This window comes from Lampetra fluviatilis, chromosome 10 (assembly GCF_964198595.1).
Source record: "Lampetra fluviatilis chromosome 10, kcLamFluv1.1, whole genome shotgun sequence".
NCBI classification, from domain to species: Eukaryota; Metazoa; Chordata; class Hyperoartia; order Petromyzontiformes; family Petromyzontidae; genus Lampetra; species Lampetra fluviatilis.
In genome coordinates this window covers 15,961,146-15,979,406 of record NC_136284.1, presented here as the reverse complement: position 1 = coordinate 15,979,406, position 18,261 = coordinate 15,961,146, and the positions used below count along the sequence as shown (strand labels likewise).

Sequence of the window (18,261 nt, the reverse complement as noted above, 5' to 3'; positions counted from 1 at the left end):
CCACCTCTACCTGCACCACCACTACCTGCACCACCACTACCTGCACCACCACTACCTGTACCACCTCTACCTGCACCACCTCTACCTGTACCACCGCTACCTGTTGCGGGGCAGCTCCCCTCATATCGCCACTAAAAGGTGCGATGTGCTCCTGTCGATGTGTGTGGCGAACCGGTAACCGATATTTAAGCGTGCTTTTTCATGCGATTGCGAGGAGTGCAAACCGATATATTTGAACAGCTTCCTTTATAACTGAGATACGAAGGGAGCTGCCAATTAAATTTGATCTCCGGGCGCGGCAGGTGAAACAATGGTGCGCGTCTCTAAGTCCCCCGCACCTCTGCACACGAAGCGGTCTCAATGGGTATCCACAAGGCAGCTCACGTGTGGTAGGGTGATAAGTGGGTACGCCCAGCTCGTTTATTGTGTCTGGTCAGCATGGAAGAGTAGGCAAAATACCCGCTAGAGCTTCGTCTTGCCGAATGTAGTCGAGGCCCTTTCCAGCAGCAGGGGCGTTAGAAATCAATTGCAGGGCTGCACCTTGACCCTTTGTGTGTGTACAGTACGTATGTTGAACTTCTTTCGCGCGGTACGTCGTCAAGGGTGCTAATCGGAGGTGCGGGAAACAATGCGAAATGTACCACGTGGTTTGTAGGTGGTGATGGGTTGGGGATGCCTTCATCCAGCAGTGGATGGAGCATGTGCAATAATGATAAAGTAAAAATGTATAAATAAAAGCTAGGAGCAGTATAAATCTTTCAAAAATGCACAACCCAGCAAAGAATCAATATTGACAAAAAATGCACAACCCAGCAAAGAATCAATATTGACACGAGACCCCCATTTGGAGAGCGCGTGCCATCGTGTTCCGTCGTCAATAATGGTGCGCAGAGGTGCGCGTGGGACTTTTGTGAAGAAGATCCATGTCGTATGCTATTATTTAATTCATTTTTTCTTTCTACGTGACTTTACCGAAAGAACCAAAGATTAATTCCTGCAGTCACGAAAGCTCCAAATCAAGTTTGATCCACGATGTTGGCATCCTCCATTGTCCACAGCCAAGGAACGTGTTGGTCGCTACCGCTGTGATCTCGCCCCAGGGGATCATCATCTGACGAACACGGATTTCTGAGGCCACAAATTATCCATAAAGTACGACACAAGCCATAGCGACCGACAGTTTCATGGTAAACAAAGTGTCTGCAAGATTGGGTGATATTGGACTGGAATCTAACCGGCAGGCCGAGCGGGCGGCTCGCTGCCCTGAGCCCGCATTGCTGCTGCGGTGGAGCTGCGCGAAGGGACCTCATCGGGTGATGGGGACTTCCACTGCTCCCCAAGGACACTTGCAATGGTGTCTTCTGTCCGTGAGTACTGGAATTATTGCACTTCCACTCGATTTGCACTTCATAGCAAGAAGGGCCTGGATGGGTTCGATTCATTGGACCAGTACCGATGAAATCCAGATGTATGTTTTATGGATTTATTTTTACCAGCTTTGTGACAGTTGATAAACTATAGATGCATCATGTGTATGTCTATACGTCGACGTTTACATGAGATGTGATGGAACCCATACTTGAGCCCAGGCATGTGCTAAGATAATGTTGAGCCCCCTCAATCTCGAGGCAAGTTACACCGATGCAGTCTGCAGCGCTGGTTAGGCTGCCCATCACACAGCACACGCTGCCATACTCACAGAGGCGGGTCTCCCTTGCCTTCCACGTTTGTATAGAAGCATTTGTGTGGTGTAAAAATTCAACCACTACGATTTTATCGCATTACACATACACACTTCAAGGTTGTACTGGTTCATGGGGCGTGATGGTGCTTGTATAAATATTGTGGTGTGCAGGTGATGACACGTGGACTGAAGTTACTTTAGCACGCAAAAAACCTCTCCATTCGCGGATTTTTAGTTCGCAAAATTAGATAAGTTTCGCGATTGCATACTGCATTAGTAAACGTTGTCAGATTCACTTTCGTGCCTTTGTCAGCAATGCCTCGCGGTTACGGGATGAGAACTTGCACTAAATGTGTTGTGTTTCTTGTATCGCGATCGTGGGGTCTCAGCTGAAGTGAGTGGAGGAAGCTAAAGTCAGAAAAAAAGATGAATTCAACTCAGCAAGTGCCGGTGTCGGATTGCGCCTTCCCCGTGGTGATCGTGCGTCTGCTCATCACCGTAATCACAACAGGTAAATATACAACTTCCAAATGGACAGTACAATTGAATGTTTCATTCTATTCATTCAATATTTTGTTGCACTGTGTTGTGATATATTGGTACTTTTACACAATTTAAGTAAGAACATGGATGTTATGTATGTGTAGAGGGGAGGGTTCATGTTGTGCACGAACAGCAGCTGGTGTCACACGGCGTGGCTTTGGGTGACTGCCTCCGTGGGCGTCACTTTGTGTGGGGGGGGGGAGGGACCTTTGCTCGAGCGCCGCCGCTGCCACGGGGCTCGGGGCGGATCTCCGCGGTGGCCGCCCGGGCCGCGCCCGGAGTCTCGTGGCAGATTCCGCGGTGCCACGGGGTTGCAGCGGCATCGCGACTGGCGACCGCCGCCGTGAGTACAGGACGAGGGCTCGCGCCCTGCGCCGCGATTTCGCTTCGAATCACTCAGAGGGCGCATCAGCCTCCTGTGCTCGTTACTCTTACAGGGGCTCCGTAGAATGCATTCGTATCTTTATTATCTCTTACACATTTCAAGAAACAGCAACTTTATACTATCCAGAATAAAGTGTTTTTGTTGTTGTCAGATCGCGTAAAGATAAATGTGTTGTTAAACCCAATAAAACTGTTTTATGGATTATATTGGTCGCGAAAGCCTACTAGTGTTAAACGAGCGTGATACTCAATTCGACACGCCTCTGGTTAGCTAAACGTACTGCACCGTATTCTGTTCACAATGTGAATACATGTCGCTCGATGCATCTTAAGAAATAGACGTGTAATTGTGTTAATTACTATTTCGTTCGCATAAGCTAGCATTTGCTCTTGCCACAGGTTTCGTAACGGCATTGATTCAACTCATTGTTGTCCACAGTATTTTTTCTCGAAACTTCGTTTTATAATATCTCTTCCTCCTACCCGTGAAGATGTTGCGTTTGAGTGGCAACGCAGTCGCAGCAAGACTCTAGCACACAGCACAGTCGTTTTCCTCTCAACTGCGATTCTTAAAAATGTTATTGTTAGTTTTAACGTTGTATCAGAAACACTTGGTCCGCGCTCTCCAGGTGTCTGGGTGAAAAGTTGGCTAAAAGTTGTGCCCGATCCTGGCCAGCTGCCGCCTCTAGCGAGCGCAGTCGTCAAGGTGAGTGCTGCAGTGGAGCCGAGCGGGCCGGCAGCACGGGGCCACCGCCTCGCCACGTCTCCGCCACAAATGACAACTATCATCATTTCTATTAGAAAATAACATAAATGTACGAGACTCCCTGGCATAACACGCGACATGCGATCATGAAAAACAGCGCGTAAGTCGAATCGCGCTGTACGGAGACGATGTTCCCCATAGACGTGGACATTATAAGGAGTGCGTTACCTAAGAAAACGAAGTACTATATTCAGTAATTGCTTTATTTTAACCCTGGATTTACAAAATACATATACATTTAACGCTTTATATTATTAACTTTTCAAAAATTACTTAGGATTTTAATCAATAATAATAATACAGAAATTAAGTCTGAGAATATTACTCATTACAAAGATTATTACAAAATGAGATTGCTACGCCCAGCCCGTGGGCATTTGGCACGACCATGGTGCAGTGACATTTGAGTTCACCTGCGAAATATTTGTTATGATTTAGAATTTGTATAATAAAAAACGACGTTATGTTTAGAAAATGCCAAATCTGCTTTGAGCGCGTAACTGTGAAACGCAAATCGTAAGTGTCAAGTATGTTCCTAAAGGGGGAACTGCGTCACTGCGCATTCGCGTCTATGGGGGACGTTACGCGAGGGTCACCTGAACTGGAATTGGAAGAAAAACATCAAATTCTGAAGATGAAATATGGTCATCCCTCCCGCAAGGCATCGAGATATCTTCATTTTAAACCTGCAACGTGGTTGCTAAAAGCGAACAATGTAACTGGTATTGGCCACACATCAAAGTGCTGAAAAGGTACTGTAGCTGCAAATTACTTGTTAAGGCTATACGGGGGATTTTGTCTTTGATTGGATCACGCAGTAGCAGCAGCAACATCGCCGTTACTGTGAAAACTTGGCAAGACCCTCTTTAAAAAGAGTCTCGGGACTCAGCGAGGCTTTCTTCGGTAAAAAAAAAAATCACGAAAATAAATTAAACTTGTTTGAGCAGCCAGTTGCTTTGACTTGAAAACACAACTGGAGTTTATGTCGAATCAGAGCTAGCTCATGACCAATACTATCGAATCTAATAAAACTTCAAATAAACACACACAACATAAACTCTATATTTAAAAGTACCCAAGTTCACTGCAGCACAACCTGCTGCGTAGATACCACTAAGTAGAGAAATGCTGCTGCATTACTGTTGTGCGTTACTGTTGTGCGTTACTGTTGTGCGTTGTGGCGGCTTGTCTCGAGTGGGGTCTCTTGTGTTTCAATTTGCCACGTCGTGGCAACTTAGCTGAAATAAAGAAGTGACCAAGTCGCTGAAATTAATTATAAATAATCATGCACGAGTGGAGGCATAAAGTTGACTCGAGTGATACCCTGATTTCTAATCTGAGCAACAAATTAAGATTTAACCGGTTTTCAATCATAGCAAGAAGACTGTTTCAGCCCGGTCCTCGATTTGATTTTTTGCTTAAATGTGTGAATTCCAGAACTGAACACAAGGCACAATAAGGGTGCTCCTCAAGCTGGTGTTGGAGAGAAGCAGTAAGGTAGGAACGTCATCTTTCAGGGCCTGTTCCCTCAAATAACGTGATGCATGGCTTCTTTTAAGAATTCCCGATGTACATTTTGTAATCTCCTGACACAATGCTGATTGATGGGAATAGTGGATTGTCATAAGTACGAGACGATTATAAGGCAAATGTATGGAGGGATATGGAGCCACGGAGTAAACTGAATGGAAAAGTTGTGGTTACTGAGTCGCATGCCTTGCTTAACACGCTCGGGACTGTGTTCAGCAACATCCTTGACATGTTTATGGTGTTGCTAACTAGTTATGTATTCATATTCTTTGGGTCTTTTGGTAAAGTCACGTAGATAGAAAAAAATAATAACAATAAAATATGTATGCCTTGCTGTGGAGAATAGTTTGCAGCAGACCATACTTTCCCACCTGATGATGGATGCTTGTGTTGCGCCCGAAACGTCGTGATTTATTTTATTTTATACCTATGTGACTTTACCGAGAGAACCAAAGAGTATGGATTCCTGCAGTTACGAAAGCTTAAAATCAAGATCTATTTTTATCATTTTATTGTCATTATTTTCTCTACCTACGTGACTTTACCGAAAGACCCAAAGAGTATGGATTCCTGCAGTCACGAAATCTTGAAGTCAAGATCTAGTTATGCATTATTACAGAGTAACAATGAGTGGTGTTTATGCTCCGAAGGGTGGGAGATACAAATGATATTGTAACAAAGTCAAAGATATCGTTTCTGCTCCAGTGAACAGTGAGGTGGTGCTCGGCTCTGAGCCAGTGGTGGAAATTCCACATTCCTATGGCAACCACTGTTGACTTTGTAAGAATGATGGGCTGAGTCAACCCTAAAGTGGAATTTGAAATTACAAGCTGCACATGTATTTAAGTTATATCATTTAGTATTTGACAATCTCACAAACACAGCCCAATGTAACTTCACTGCTGGATTAAGACTTCTCACACCTTTCACATATAAAACATATACGTATTTTAGTCCATCAGTTTATTGGATTTCCAGACCAATATCAAGCAGCATTTGTTGAAAATGCAAACTTGGGTCCAGTTTTGAATTTTTCTTAAACAAATGCTGCTGTGTTACCGGATGTGATTAGTAAGAGCACTCCATCCAAACTCTGGGGCACCGTTCAATGCAACACAAACTCATTATGCCTTGCCGTGGAGAATTGTGAGTAAACCAAAATATGAGCAGAATTCCACTTTTAAATAATTCGATTGAAAACTCATTTCTTTTGAACTGCTTTTTGTGTCTAGTTTGTTGTCCTCCTGCACATATGATCATCAGGGTTTGCTCTTGTTGTATGTCAGGTTATGAAAAATTGATAAAAATAATAAAAATTAAATGAAGATTTAAAAAATGCGTAAGTCTAGGAAATATGCTCATTTATGTAAATATGCGCATGAATTAAGCTAATCAGGGAGCTGATCTTATTAGTTCATGCGAATGTTTGCGATTATGCTAATGTGGGCAGTTATGATAATTAGGCTTAGCTTCGTTGTCCAGGATCGTATTTATCAATCGAGATACTGCAATTATTCTTGCTTAAACATTAATTGATTATATCTTAGTGTGTTTATGTTATGTTAGGTCTCCAAAGTCATATCTCAACGCAGGATACAGTTCTTATAAATAAGATTGCTATGCATGAACTTAGGAAAGAAACACTCAAACACTTCTGTTTTAAGCAATTTTAATTCTAAACAAAAACATGACACTCTAATATGCGAACTCTCATGCTTGGAATTATCCACGGTACCATCGGGGATTACATTGTTTCACTTTAGCAACCGCACATATAATTAATTCCACCGCGTAACGCGAGCTTAGACGGTGATGGAGAGTCTTTAAAACAGGCATGCGATGATAGTCATACGAAAGGCAATAAAAGCAAAATATTATACCCCAAGGGCGAAAGTATACGTCAATAGATTCATCGGCAAGATTATATATTTAACGAAATGTCTTGGAACAATGGTGTGCGACGGCGTGCGTGCCCTCTTATGGGAGATTCTTGTCTCTGGCTAAGTTTTAATTAATTAGTGGGCAATGTTCTATGACAAAGAAACAGGTTTAACACGATATTCTCTCTCTGTGAGCGTGTAGACTCGTGACGAAGGTTTCATAAGTTTACTTCGTCTCGATGAATCTATTTGTAATTTATGCGATTAGAAAAAAAACAAAAAACGACTAATGTACTTATTAAACAACGTATTCTTATCACTCGATGAGCCGCGATGCCTTCACTGCCAGCTGATGGTTCCTGCACTTTTATAATTAGTCTTCTTTGATCAATTCTTCGCATACAGCAGACGCCGAGGTTGGGCATTCCTTGCATCAAAATGTAGTTTGTTACCTGTGGAGCTTTGAGTGTGAGGGTGGGCGTCATACAAACGGCTTTGTTGCTCCCTGTCTCGCTCAGGGCGCCGTCGGCAGCTGTTTGTCCGCTGCTGGATGACGAGTCGGCGCGACGCTCGCCGTCGTGGTGCGCGATGATCCCGTCGTCAGATAGCGTTCGTTGCTTGATCGACGTTGGGCGCTTTCCGCTATTTCACGCGGATGATGCTGGAATTCTCGTCAGCTTATCTCGAACTGCAGTGGCTCTTGTGAGTCGGTGCCCAGAGCAGAATGATTTCGAGCGATACTTCTTCTGATGGCGCTTCTTCTGTGTCGGTGGTGATGATTGTCCGGCGCTGTTGCTGGCGCTCACTCACAAAGTTTGTGAATTGTATTCGCACACCTCTTAAACAACTGTCAAAGCTTAGTACAATACCACTTTTCGCAATCCTTGACTTTGCGAGCGAACACATCAGGGTAAATGTAGCGTACAACTTTCAGCGATACTCTTGTCGACTCATGTCGAACCCCGCACTCAACCACGCATCGTCACTTCTCTCTGCGAGACATGACACCCATGGTATGACGGTGCCTGCTCCCTTGCGACGGCACCGCAAGCCTGAGCAAGGCTGAAGCAAGACTGACGATTTGTGAGTCGTGTTCGTACTTAGAATTGTATATTCCCTCCCCTCTCTCTGTTCACAAAAGCCCAACTTTGCTTTAATATCGCTTGCTGTGGGGAGGGGGAGTGGTATGTGTGTCCGTGTGTGTGTGTTCTGATTTATTGGAATAATTAAGTTATTCAAACGAAGCAGCTGTCCCAGATTGTCCGTTCAGCCTCTGCAATAATTAACCTGGAAGGAGGGGGGGTCCTTTCTCGTGGTGGGTGTTACTCTTTGTCTCACACAAGCTTTCAAGTTTCTGTTTGGAAGTTAAAATGAAACTCACTTTACCTCTTATAGTTTAGATTGTAAGTGATTCAAGGTATGTTATAGCCGGGTTCACAGTATTTCCATCGAGGTTTGATTTTTATGGGGAGATGTTCTTTGCTTGTGTGCAAATCTTGCTATCCATGCTGCGGGAAGACAAAGGCGGTTGGGAGGCTCTTTTCCTATGGAGTACATTACATAATTAATAAATGAGGAGTAATGATCCACTGATGTAGATTGTAGCCTGCTTTTTAATTGGAGCGAGTGCGAGGTGTACTTACGTCGGTCGCTAAGTTTTGGAATTGTTATTATTTAGCTAAACTAGCCCACAAAACCCGGATGTTCGCTTTTCGCCACCCTGCTTGTGGGTGCAGCTTTTGAAGCCCGTGTGACAACGCCCCTTCTTCCTCTCCTTTGTACGGGGGGGGGGGGTCCTTTAAGTATATTTTATGGTTCATCTCCTACCCTCTGGCCTCGAGTGTGAAAGGCAGCTGTGGTGAGGGTGGGTACTACAACCTTTGTTTGCGCTCCAAGTGACCCCGCGATTAAAAAATATATATTTTTTTTTGGCAGAATTATTCTTAATATGAATTTTGGAAAAAGGGTCACATATACAACACTCTTTACGGAGCGAAAGAAGTTCAACATACATGTGTAGGGAACGAAATAGAGATACGTTCAAGATGTACACATTAGAACAGGTTGTAATAATTAAGAGCAGGTGGCCGAAGGTGTGACATGCGGAGGAGAGGAGAGCACCGTCGAATTAATGGCGGGGAGAGAAAGATGGAAAAGGGGAGCGAGGCCGCCAGTCGGGGCGCTGGCCTGGGGCGAAGTGGACAGAGAGGGGAGCGGAGTGGTGAGGCCACGCTGGTGCTGAACCCATCGCAGAGCTGTGGACATCTACGCCTACGCAAATAAAGACTTACCCTCATCTTCATGGACGTCTCTAAGGAGCTTCTTTACACATGCATAGAGTACACGATATGTTTCATTTTATTACCATGTCATCAATCCTGCTAACAGAACGTGTTATCTGCACACAGGTTGAACGCCTGGACAGATCTGCAAGTGCAATGAAGCTGAAAAGAAACGTAGCGACACTGCTTTTAGGACTGCTGCTGTTGCTGCTGTCCGTCGGGTTCACCATATACCATGAGGTCCGTGTTTATTCGAGAATTTATCACATGCGTATATTTGGGGTTTTTAAATATATCAACAAACTGACATAAAATAGATATAGGTTAGATACTATAGACGTGCTCTATGGCATGCTATTTATTGCTATGTGTGATATTTTGGGTTGGACGCTGCCGCTGCTGCTGTGAATGAGCAGCGAGGGGATGATCATGATCATTCTGATGGCTGCGATCCAGACGGCGGGGGATGTCATGGAGAATGACGCCCGGCAGCGGGCTGCCCATGGGTGTAGAGAGGAGGAGGAGGTCACGAGTCGTGGGGAGTTGCCCCGTGAGCTGTGGTTCGGGGTCGGGGAGGGAGAGGCGCTGATCTCGCCGCTCTGGGCCTGTTGGCGATGGGGAAGCCGTTGGAGGGAGCGGAGGGCGGCAGGGATGGTTCTAGAATGCACTTGTGGACATTTTGGTCGAATGCTCTTATCAGCCTGGATGACTCCAGCATTATAATGATGTTGCATGTTAGTTTACTTACACGCAGCAACTAGCACGTATTCTGCGCTGTCGTGGTGGATTTGTGGCTAATGGCATCGTTTTAATTTCATTAAAATAACTCTGCGAGTCCATATTTTGGTTGTTTTGTTCTTATGCACTAAACAGGCCCGACTGTTCACTACCGCACTCAGAATACTGTACCTCGATTATACTGGAGATGTTTTGGCAGAAACGTTTTTCTTTAAGTGTCTCCATGATCACTTTCCAGGAAGTTATTGAGAGGATCGAGGCATTCACCATGGTGCAACGGAGCCGCGTGACACTCAATGCCTCTGCCACCGAGAGGGCGCCGGGTTCCGCGGAAGCAACAAGTGCAGCGACGACGGCGGCGGCGGAAAAAATCACGGATTTCTCCTTCGTGACAGCCGCAAACAACAGCGTTGTCGCTGTTGTAAATCCCCAAGCGATGTACAGCATCGGGAGCACACTGAACGTGGTGGTGCAGATGCACGATGCCGCCAACAGAAGGAAGCGCTCCGGGGGCGACTTCATCCTGGCCAGGATGTACAACGAGCGGCTGCGCGCCGCCTCTCCGGGCGAGGTGGCGGACCACGGGGACGGCTCCTACGGCGTGGCCCTGCGCCTGCTGTGGGCCGGGGACAGCAAGCTGAGCCTCATGCTCGTGCACCCCGCTGAGGCGGTCGCGGTGCTGGACAGGGTCAGGGAGACAATCCCCAACAAAATCGTCTTCCTGGGCACGTTCGTCTCCGGCAAAGTGAAGAAAGTCACCAACTGCAACGTCCACCTCAGCACGGACAAAGAGGTGTGCGATTTGACCGACCCGGCAACCGGAGAGCCGTGGAGTTGTGAAAAGCCGGCGAATATGTCTTGCTCTGCGCTGCAGAATTTTAGGTCTTACAACAGACAAAGAAGTTACGTCTCGAAGCAAGAAGAGGCACTCTTTGCAAGGTATAACGCGAGTGAAAACAACGAGCCACTTTCCAGACGACAAGTGTGCGCAGCTGCAGAGCAGCAGGAGGTCATTGTGACCCTGGCTTGGCAATCGTTTTGCAGCATTACTCTTCTGATTGTCTACTGCTCTAATTAGCAGTATTTATTTAAATTAGGATGAAATATAAATAAAATAGCTTGTTTTGTGGAAGGGAGGATGCGAGACATTGATGATCGGGCCAATTGTGCTGAACGTGAGTGAACGAGTGCGGCAGAGACGGCGCTGCTGCATCCAACGCTTCGATGTTTTATTGAAGTCATTTGCCTGGACCACCCCTTGGGAGGGCATGTCTCTGACATGCGTGCACGGTCAATTTGTTAATTCAGTGGATCACAAATGATTAAAAAAACATTCCAGTAAAGTAACCAAAACGTGAAAGAAACTAAACATCAGATAAGTTGTTTGGTCTAACTATAAATATGTTTATGTTTAGCATGGAGTACGGTATCGGTTTTACATTTCACATAGCTTACCTGGGAGCTGATTTTTCTAAAATATGAAGTGGTTAGGCTTAATCACATATGGCTGTAGAAAGTAAGGATATGGAGAGAGTAACAGATTTGGTGTATTTTTACGTAGAATAACGTACACAATGTAATGTATATAAGACACACGATTGAGTAAATATTTGATAGACTCGTGTTAAGAGATGGACGATCGAGTAGGAGCAATGTCTGTTACTTCTGTCCAGGTCAGGGCTGTATTTTAACAAAGCAACCTTGAAACTAAACTTCTGTCGTCTGAATGTAGTTGCACGAGTCGGACAAAAGTACTTTGTCGCAGTTTAGGATAAGCAGTACGTTTAGGACAATATGTACGTTCAGAATAGAATGGAACGGAAAACATTGTGAATTCATATTCTTGGTTCTTTCGGTAAAGTCAGGTAGAAGGGAAACAATAAAATAATAAAAATATAAAACAATAAAATTCTCACGTTTCGACTGTAACACAAGCAATCATCATCAACTGTTGCTTGTGTTGCAGTCGAAACGTTGTGAGGTGAGAATTTTATTGTTTTATATTTTTATTATTTTATTGTTTCCCTTCTACGTGACTTTACCGAAACAACCAAGAATATGTATCCCTGCAGTCACGAAAGTTCTAAATCAAAATTGCGAATTAAATCGGAGAGACGCTTTTGGAAGGTGGGACGCATTGTGCAGAGTGGATGAGTGCAGTCACGTGGGCAATGGGCGTTCAAATGTTAGCGAGTGGAAGACCGAGAGCCAGATGATGCCGATTAACTAAACAATGTATTTTATTTGACCAGGTAAGGTTTACTGAGCTACATAGCTCTTTTTCAGAAGCGACCTGGCCACAAATGAGAGCTCAACCACGGGGAGAACATGCAAACTTCAAAGATACAGGTGTTAGGGTCGGGATGGAACCCACGCCCTCCTGTATGCGGGCTAGGTAGTTAACAACTCCTCGCCACTGTGGTAAAGCAGACAGCGGAGGTTGTGTCGACTGCATTCTGAGTGTACAGATGCGTAATTGCATCAATGCGTGGGACCATATGCAGGCTTATGTGAGCTGTGTTCCAATAGAATATCCAGGGTTTAACATTGACCACAAGTATTCTCTGGTACCACACAATGCGAAATCGTCATGTATAGTTTACAAAATTTGAAAGCTATACTTGTAAAAAAAATTCCATTGTGAGCATATTAAATACTTGAGTAATTATTAACAACCTTTTTATTTTTATTACAGGGGTCGACTATATGTGCCATTAAATGTAAATTACACAGTGACAACTCACCCGCCGAACAGTGAGTGCTTTCTCAAACATATTTCCAATGTCGTTTGCGATGCTGCCACCGCGGTGTAGCGGCCATCGCACTGGACTCGCAATTCAGACGTAGCCGGTTCGACCTCCCGGTGCGGCAGTTAAAACGGTGGCAAGTTTCTTAAATCCCCCGCGCCACTCTCCACCAGCGGTGTGAATGGGTTCACCACAGCCGGCCTTATCGGCAGGTCTCATCTGGCGGGGACTAGACATCTTGCCCGCATGGAAAATGAGGACAAATACGCTCCAGAGGGCCTCGAAGAGCTCCCGCGTGGAGTCCCTTCTGCCAGCGAGCGGTTGCACGCCTGCACCTTCGCCACTTTCTCGGTCGTGTAAAAAGGCAGTGATCACCAACTCTAATGGCTGTGTGGAATATATCGACGGTATTGTCTTACTGAGATAGTTCATCATTGGGCCCACAATTTCCACCGTTTTTCATGTCCAAAATAATTGGATCGCATAGTATTATGGGTAATATAGTATTGTATAAACAATGAAAAAATGGCAGAGATAAGTAAAGTACTCTAGTGATAAATCAAATATAACAAGACAGACTTTATGCGTGATTCAATTATATAACGTACTACGCGGAGCCCTGGGGGTATGTGGCAATGTTCCAGGCGGTACATGACGTAATTTATGAATGTGTTCAATTATATCATACATGAGTCATTGGTGAATGATCATGTATGAACCTGCCAATATAAAATAACGAGGATAAAATGTAAATCCATACAGTAACCTAGAAAGATATGAGACCTTTATAAACTCATTGATCATAAACAATGCGGTTTCCAAGAGTGCAGAGCGTCCATTCATTGTTTTTATTCGCTTGCAGTTACGAGCTAGTTGGGGATACCTCACAAAACGAACAATTGGTTCAAATATTAATTTTGATTTGAAGCTTTCGTGACTGCAGGAATCCATACTCTTTGCTTCTTTCGGTAAAGTCACGTAGGTTTTAATTTTTCTACCTTCGTGACTTTACCGAAAGAATCAAAGAGTATAAAATAATGATGTTCATTATTCTTGCATTTCATTTGGTGGGTCAGCCAAGGGCGTACTCTGTTGAAACTAAATTCAACAGTGGGTACAGTAGCAAAGAAAGGTTGACTCACTGCTGTCGATCAGTATCACCCATGATCAATCCACTGCTGGATGAAGGCCTCCCCAAATGACTACCACTTCTCGATCGTGTGATGGAACAGTTCATCCAGCACCTGCACAATAACCGATGTCGTTGTTCCATTGGTGGCCATCCCCTCGAGTTCCATCCCCTCGCTGCCACGCCACCATTCTTGCCCATCGTCCATTATCCTTTCTCATTCTCCTCGCCGTAATGCGGCCTTCCCAAGTACTCTCATTTATCTTCATAGTCTGGATGATGTCATTAATCTGCGTACGTTCTAATTCCTGTGCTCCTCTTTCTTTCTCTCCATGTAATTTCAAGCGTGCTACTCTCCATGCGACTTTGTGCTCTTTTCAGTATTTGTTCTGTACGGTAGTATGCAACGACTAAAACCATTATTTTTTACGCAAGTTACTATTATTCATGATCAAGTGAACATTGCGTGCATACACAGTATTATATTCACTCGTCTGATTTTCACCATGATTGATATTTGACGTTTTCATTCTGATGAACTCCAGACACGGCAGAACAGAAGTTGCCGCCCTGCACAGCGGGACTGGGTAACCCCAGCCCCAGCGGATTCTTCTGGAACGGTGCATGGAACTCGAGCTACTGTGCCATGCGGCGCTTTGACACTCCACAACAAGTGACCGAGTGCCTGAAGGAGAAGCATATCTACTTCCTCGGCGACTCCACCATCCGCCAGTGGTGGGAATACCTCGTTAGTTTCACCAAAGGTCAGCAGCACGACACGGTTCTTGGGAATTTTTTGTTTTCACGTTCATAATCTTGGTTATATTTGTCGAGTGACTTCCATCAAGGCGCTTGACATAGCTTACAAGTCGCGGACAAAAACGATGCACCCAAGATCACATTCCATGTGTAGTGATGCACTTCACGGACACTAGAATGGGAGGCACTGTTTATTGAGGCCCTCACAGGCACAGGGAATAACTACACTTGGTCAGGACAGCAACAGGCTGCCTGACCAACAACGCTGAAGATGACGACCATGACTCGCGTAGCTCCACAGGGTTCCACTCCAACAGCAACCCCGAGTTCTCCATGGGGTCCCCCTTTTATCCCCCAGCGCAGTCTTGCTTCCCTCTCGGCCACGCCCCCCTTCCAGAACCTACCAGAAGGTCTCGGGCTTCCTCTCACGTACCCCCTCTGTCACCTTATCCCCGCATCCTCTTCCTCCCGCCCATTCCCTCCCCTGCTGGCCGACCGGGCTGCGACAGCAGCAGGTCCCCCTTTTTTCCAGAAACCCGCGCTACCCTCCGTAGGGATCCATTCCATGTCACTGCACATGTAACGTCCTATTACAATCCCACGGAAAGATGTTATCTCAGCGGTGGCACTATGGCTCGCATACTGCGCTTTTAAGGGATCCTGGCCACCTGAGTTAGATTCCCAGCCGCTGCTCACATTTGAGGTGATATCTTACCCAGTCCTGGGTGACCCCTCCACCCACCCAGCCACCCTCATCATTCTACACTGGCACTGAGGTCAAACAGCCCCGATGACCAACATGGCATGAGGAAGCTTCCATTCCTTTACATATACAGTATCTGTAAGTGATCTGCAACTAATAATAGTACACGTGGCAATTGCACTTGGCATGTGTACGACACGGACCATTTAAAGTAAAGGACTGTAGAATATGCTGGCCCTGACGTAATGAAATACGAGAAGTGCCACCAAGGTGGGCAAATTGCCCCATTGACCCAATACCGACCTGCATGCATACCTGTTAGCAGCAATGCGCACAGTATTTCACGATGGAATTAATTTCAAGCAACCTTCACGTTGCAGCCATGTTCATTATCATTTACACTTGAATCATGTCATTTCCCGTTTATCTTTTGTCTAGCAAACTTACACCTTAAACACATGCGAATAGGCAGATACATGTGCAAAGATGACTGGAAAAGACTTATGAAAAAATGGCATGTTCAGTAAAACATCCTCTTACAATTTCTTGTGAAGCTGTAGATTGGAGATTATTCTCAGATGTATTTCTCTTCCTCCATCATCTTTCCTGCATAAGCCATCATATAGGTTTGTGCAATATTTAATTATTTATAAAATATTTATTGGGCTGTTTACTTTCTCTCCTCATGCGTTTATATTCTTAAAATAAATTTTGCAGTTTTAAAACATCGTATTATATCTTACAAAATCTAACGTTGTGAATGTGTACCATGCTATGTGTAAACAATCTGAGACACGGTGTGTTCTTTTTTACAACTGGCGCTTACTCGCTTTTTCTGCTTTTCAGGTTTCAAATATTTTGACGTTCACAAACATGGCAAACAGCAGCCAAAAATCGCTTTTGATGATAAAAATAAAATTATCCTGCAGTGGAACTGCCACGGATACCCATTCATAACACAGTCTCTAACCTTCTCGAGAGACGTGCAATACATCGCGAAGCAGCTGGACGACATAACTGGAGGCAAGAACACCGTAATCGGACTGTCTCTTGGAGCCCACTTCACAGCTTTCCCCCTGGCGGTGTTCGAGAGAAGGATGAGGAACATCGCTGCCTCAGTGGAGAAGCTGCTGAGCCAGAGTCCAGACACTAAAGTCATCGTGAAGCTGGCCAACACGAGAGATGTTGGCACCGTGCAGTTATTTAATAACTGGAACACGTACAGGCTTGTACAAATTACACGCGATGTGTTCAAACATCTAAATGTGGCATTTGTCGACGCGTGGGAAATGACGGCTGTTGTCAACTCCCTCAGCATACACCCCACGACAGCCATTGTAAAAGAACAGTTGAATGTGTTCTTATCATTTGTTTGTTAGTTTTTACGTGGCTCGCTTAAGTCATACCACTATTCAACTGAACTATTACACGTTTGAACATCTGCGGGCATTGTACGTTTTTGCTCACTTATGGATTGACGCTCTTCTCCAAACGAGGCAGTGTTCTAATAAGTGTAGCGACATGAATGGTCGTGTCACTGCAGTGTAGCGACATGAATGGGAGTGTCACTGCAGTGCAGCGACAGTACCGAGGGAAGAGGGGTACCTGCACGCAGGGTGCTGTTCTACGGCACCACTGGGTGTCCTGTGTTGGGGCTGCTGGCCCCCGATCCCCCCCCCCCTTCCTGCTCTTCTTCTTCTCTCGCTGCTGCCGTTTCCCCCCTGCGAAACATAACTCCTGGCTGGCCCTGGACCACCTCGGGTCATTCACCCCCACTCTCCACGTGCATCCCCTCCAACATTAGTGGTAGACTCCCTTGGCACACCACGGCCCTCACACGCACCGCCACTCAAACGCGGCGTCTCCGCTCTCACGACCGCGCGCACCAATCACACGCGCGGGATGGGAGGTCAGGGGTCAAGGGGCAGTGACGTCGCTCGTACACGGGCGGCTGCCGTGGGCGGGTAATAGCGCTCGTTTAAAGGGCCGCGGGGGTGTCCGTGGCGGGTGTCCACGGGGGCGGTGGGTGTCCGCCCGCACGCAGCACGGGAGTGCGCAGCCACCGGACGAAGCGTGCACCCGCGGAAGCACCGGCCACACTCGTGACGGCGAGCGCGCACACACACACACCCCACCACGCACTTTCCTCGCGCTCGTAGAAATCACACGAGGCTCTTTATCGATCGCTTACTATTTATTTCCGGCGCGTCTGCGAGATACTCTCACCCGGGTCAGCCTGGGTCAGCAGGGCAGGTCTAGGTTAGCCCCGGCCGTCTAAACCCGATTTCCCTCGCCTCCTTGAAATTAGCCTCCTTCCGATTTCACTCTAAATTCCCACTCTCCCTCACGTACTCACGGTTCACCTCGGTTGTGTGGGGAGCCGCGGAGGGGTGAGGTTGCACGGAGCCCTCGTGGGCCCTGACTAGGTGACCACCCCGATCTCCACTCGAGCAGAAGAGAGCCTCTTTCACTCTCCGTGCCCCTTTTATTGTCTTCTACATCAAAGATAATTCGGCGCCGACCCGCCGGCCAATCAGGTCGCTGGGATTTCCCGCCGCGGGTCGTTGCTTTTCAGCTACGTCCGTGCCCCGGTTTGCTGCCGAGCGCCCGACCAATCAGAGGGACGGCCCCGTTTTCCCGCCGTTCGTGGCTCCGCCCCCCTGCTTGCCGACCCGTGGGTGTGTCGTGTTTCCTATCCGTGGTGGCTGCGTAGCCTCGTCGTGATCGTGCATTTCCACGTTAATTCACGGCGCCGCAGTGTAATTCAGCCTGGGGAAAGCCTCAGTCAATTCCCTGGCCTCAGGGAAAACCGTGGAGAATATCCCCCCCTACGAAGGGGGGGGGGGGGGGGGGGCTCCTGGGTGAAAACCTGTGGGCCAGGCGACTTCCCCGCGAGGCTCTATGTGTGTGTGTTTGGGCGGGGGGTTGGTGAGGGGGTCGTAGGTGGGGCGCCCGCAGAGCGGCTTCGCGGCTGCGGCATCACAACTGCATCAGGGGCTCACGAGAGGGCAGGGTCCAGGTGTCACGGAGGTCGGGTCAGGGCATGAAATCCTGCGTGAACCCGCGAAAGCACGTGACCGGACGAGGGGGCACGTGGTGTGGACCGAGAGCCTCCA

General features: G+C 46.6%; 1 protein-coding gene across 3 annotated transcripts; it reads left to right on the top strand.

Moving 5' to 3' along the window:
* The first annotated feature begins 2,459 nt into the window (after positions 1 to 2,459).
* On the top strand, positions 2,460 to 17,979 carry LOC144934635 (NXPE family member 2-like). Of its 3 annotated transcripts, XM_078860659.1 has the most exons (8): positions 2,460 to 2,570; positions 3,241 to 3,317; positions 4,815 to 4,874; positions 9,196 to 9,309; positions 10,046 to 10,746; positions 12,503 to 12,561; positions 14,229 to 14,447; positions 15,992 to 17,979. In XM_078860659.1, the coding sequence occupies exons 4-8, from the start codon at positions 9,226 to 9,228 to the stop codon at positions 16,522 to 16,524; spliced, it is 1,596 nt and encodes a 531-aa protein (XP_078716785.1). In that variant the 5' UTR covers positions 2,460 to 2,570; positions 3,241 to 3,317; positions 4,815 to 4,874; positions 9,196 to 9,225; the 3' UTR covers positions 16,525 to 17,979. The 3 variants fall into 3 exon arrangements, with proteins under 3 accessions (XP_078716785.1, XP_078716784.1, XP_078716782.1); XM_078860658.1 differs by lacking the exon at positions 3,241 to 3,317; XM_078860656.1 differs by lacking the exons at positions 2,460 to 2,570; positions 3,241 to 3,317; positions 4,815 to 4,874 and having other exon boundaries at positions 9,109 to 9,309.
* Positions 17,980 to 18,261: the final 282 nt, after the last annotated feature.

Coding starts and splice junctions, on each gene's coding strand:
- LOC144934635 (XM_078860656.1), top strand. CDS start 9,118: ATGCATAGAGTACACGATATGTTTCATTTTATTACCATGTCATCAATC. Junction 12,562..14,228: donor GACAACTCACCCGCCGAACA/GTGAGTGCTTTC, acceptor GATGAACTCCAG/ACACGGCAGAACAGAAGTTG. Junction 14,448..15,991: donor CCTCGTTAGTTTCACCAAAG/GTCAGCAGCACG, acceptor TCTGCTTTTCAG/GTTTCAAATATTTTGACGTT.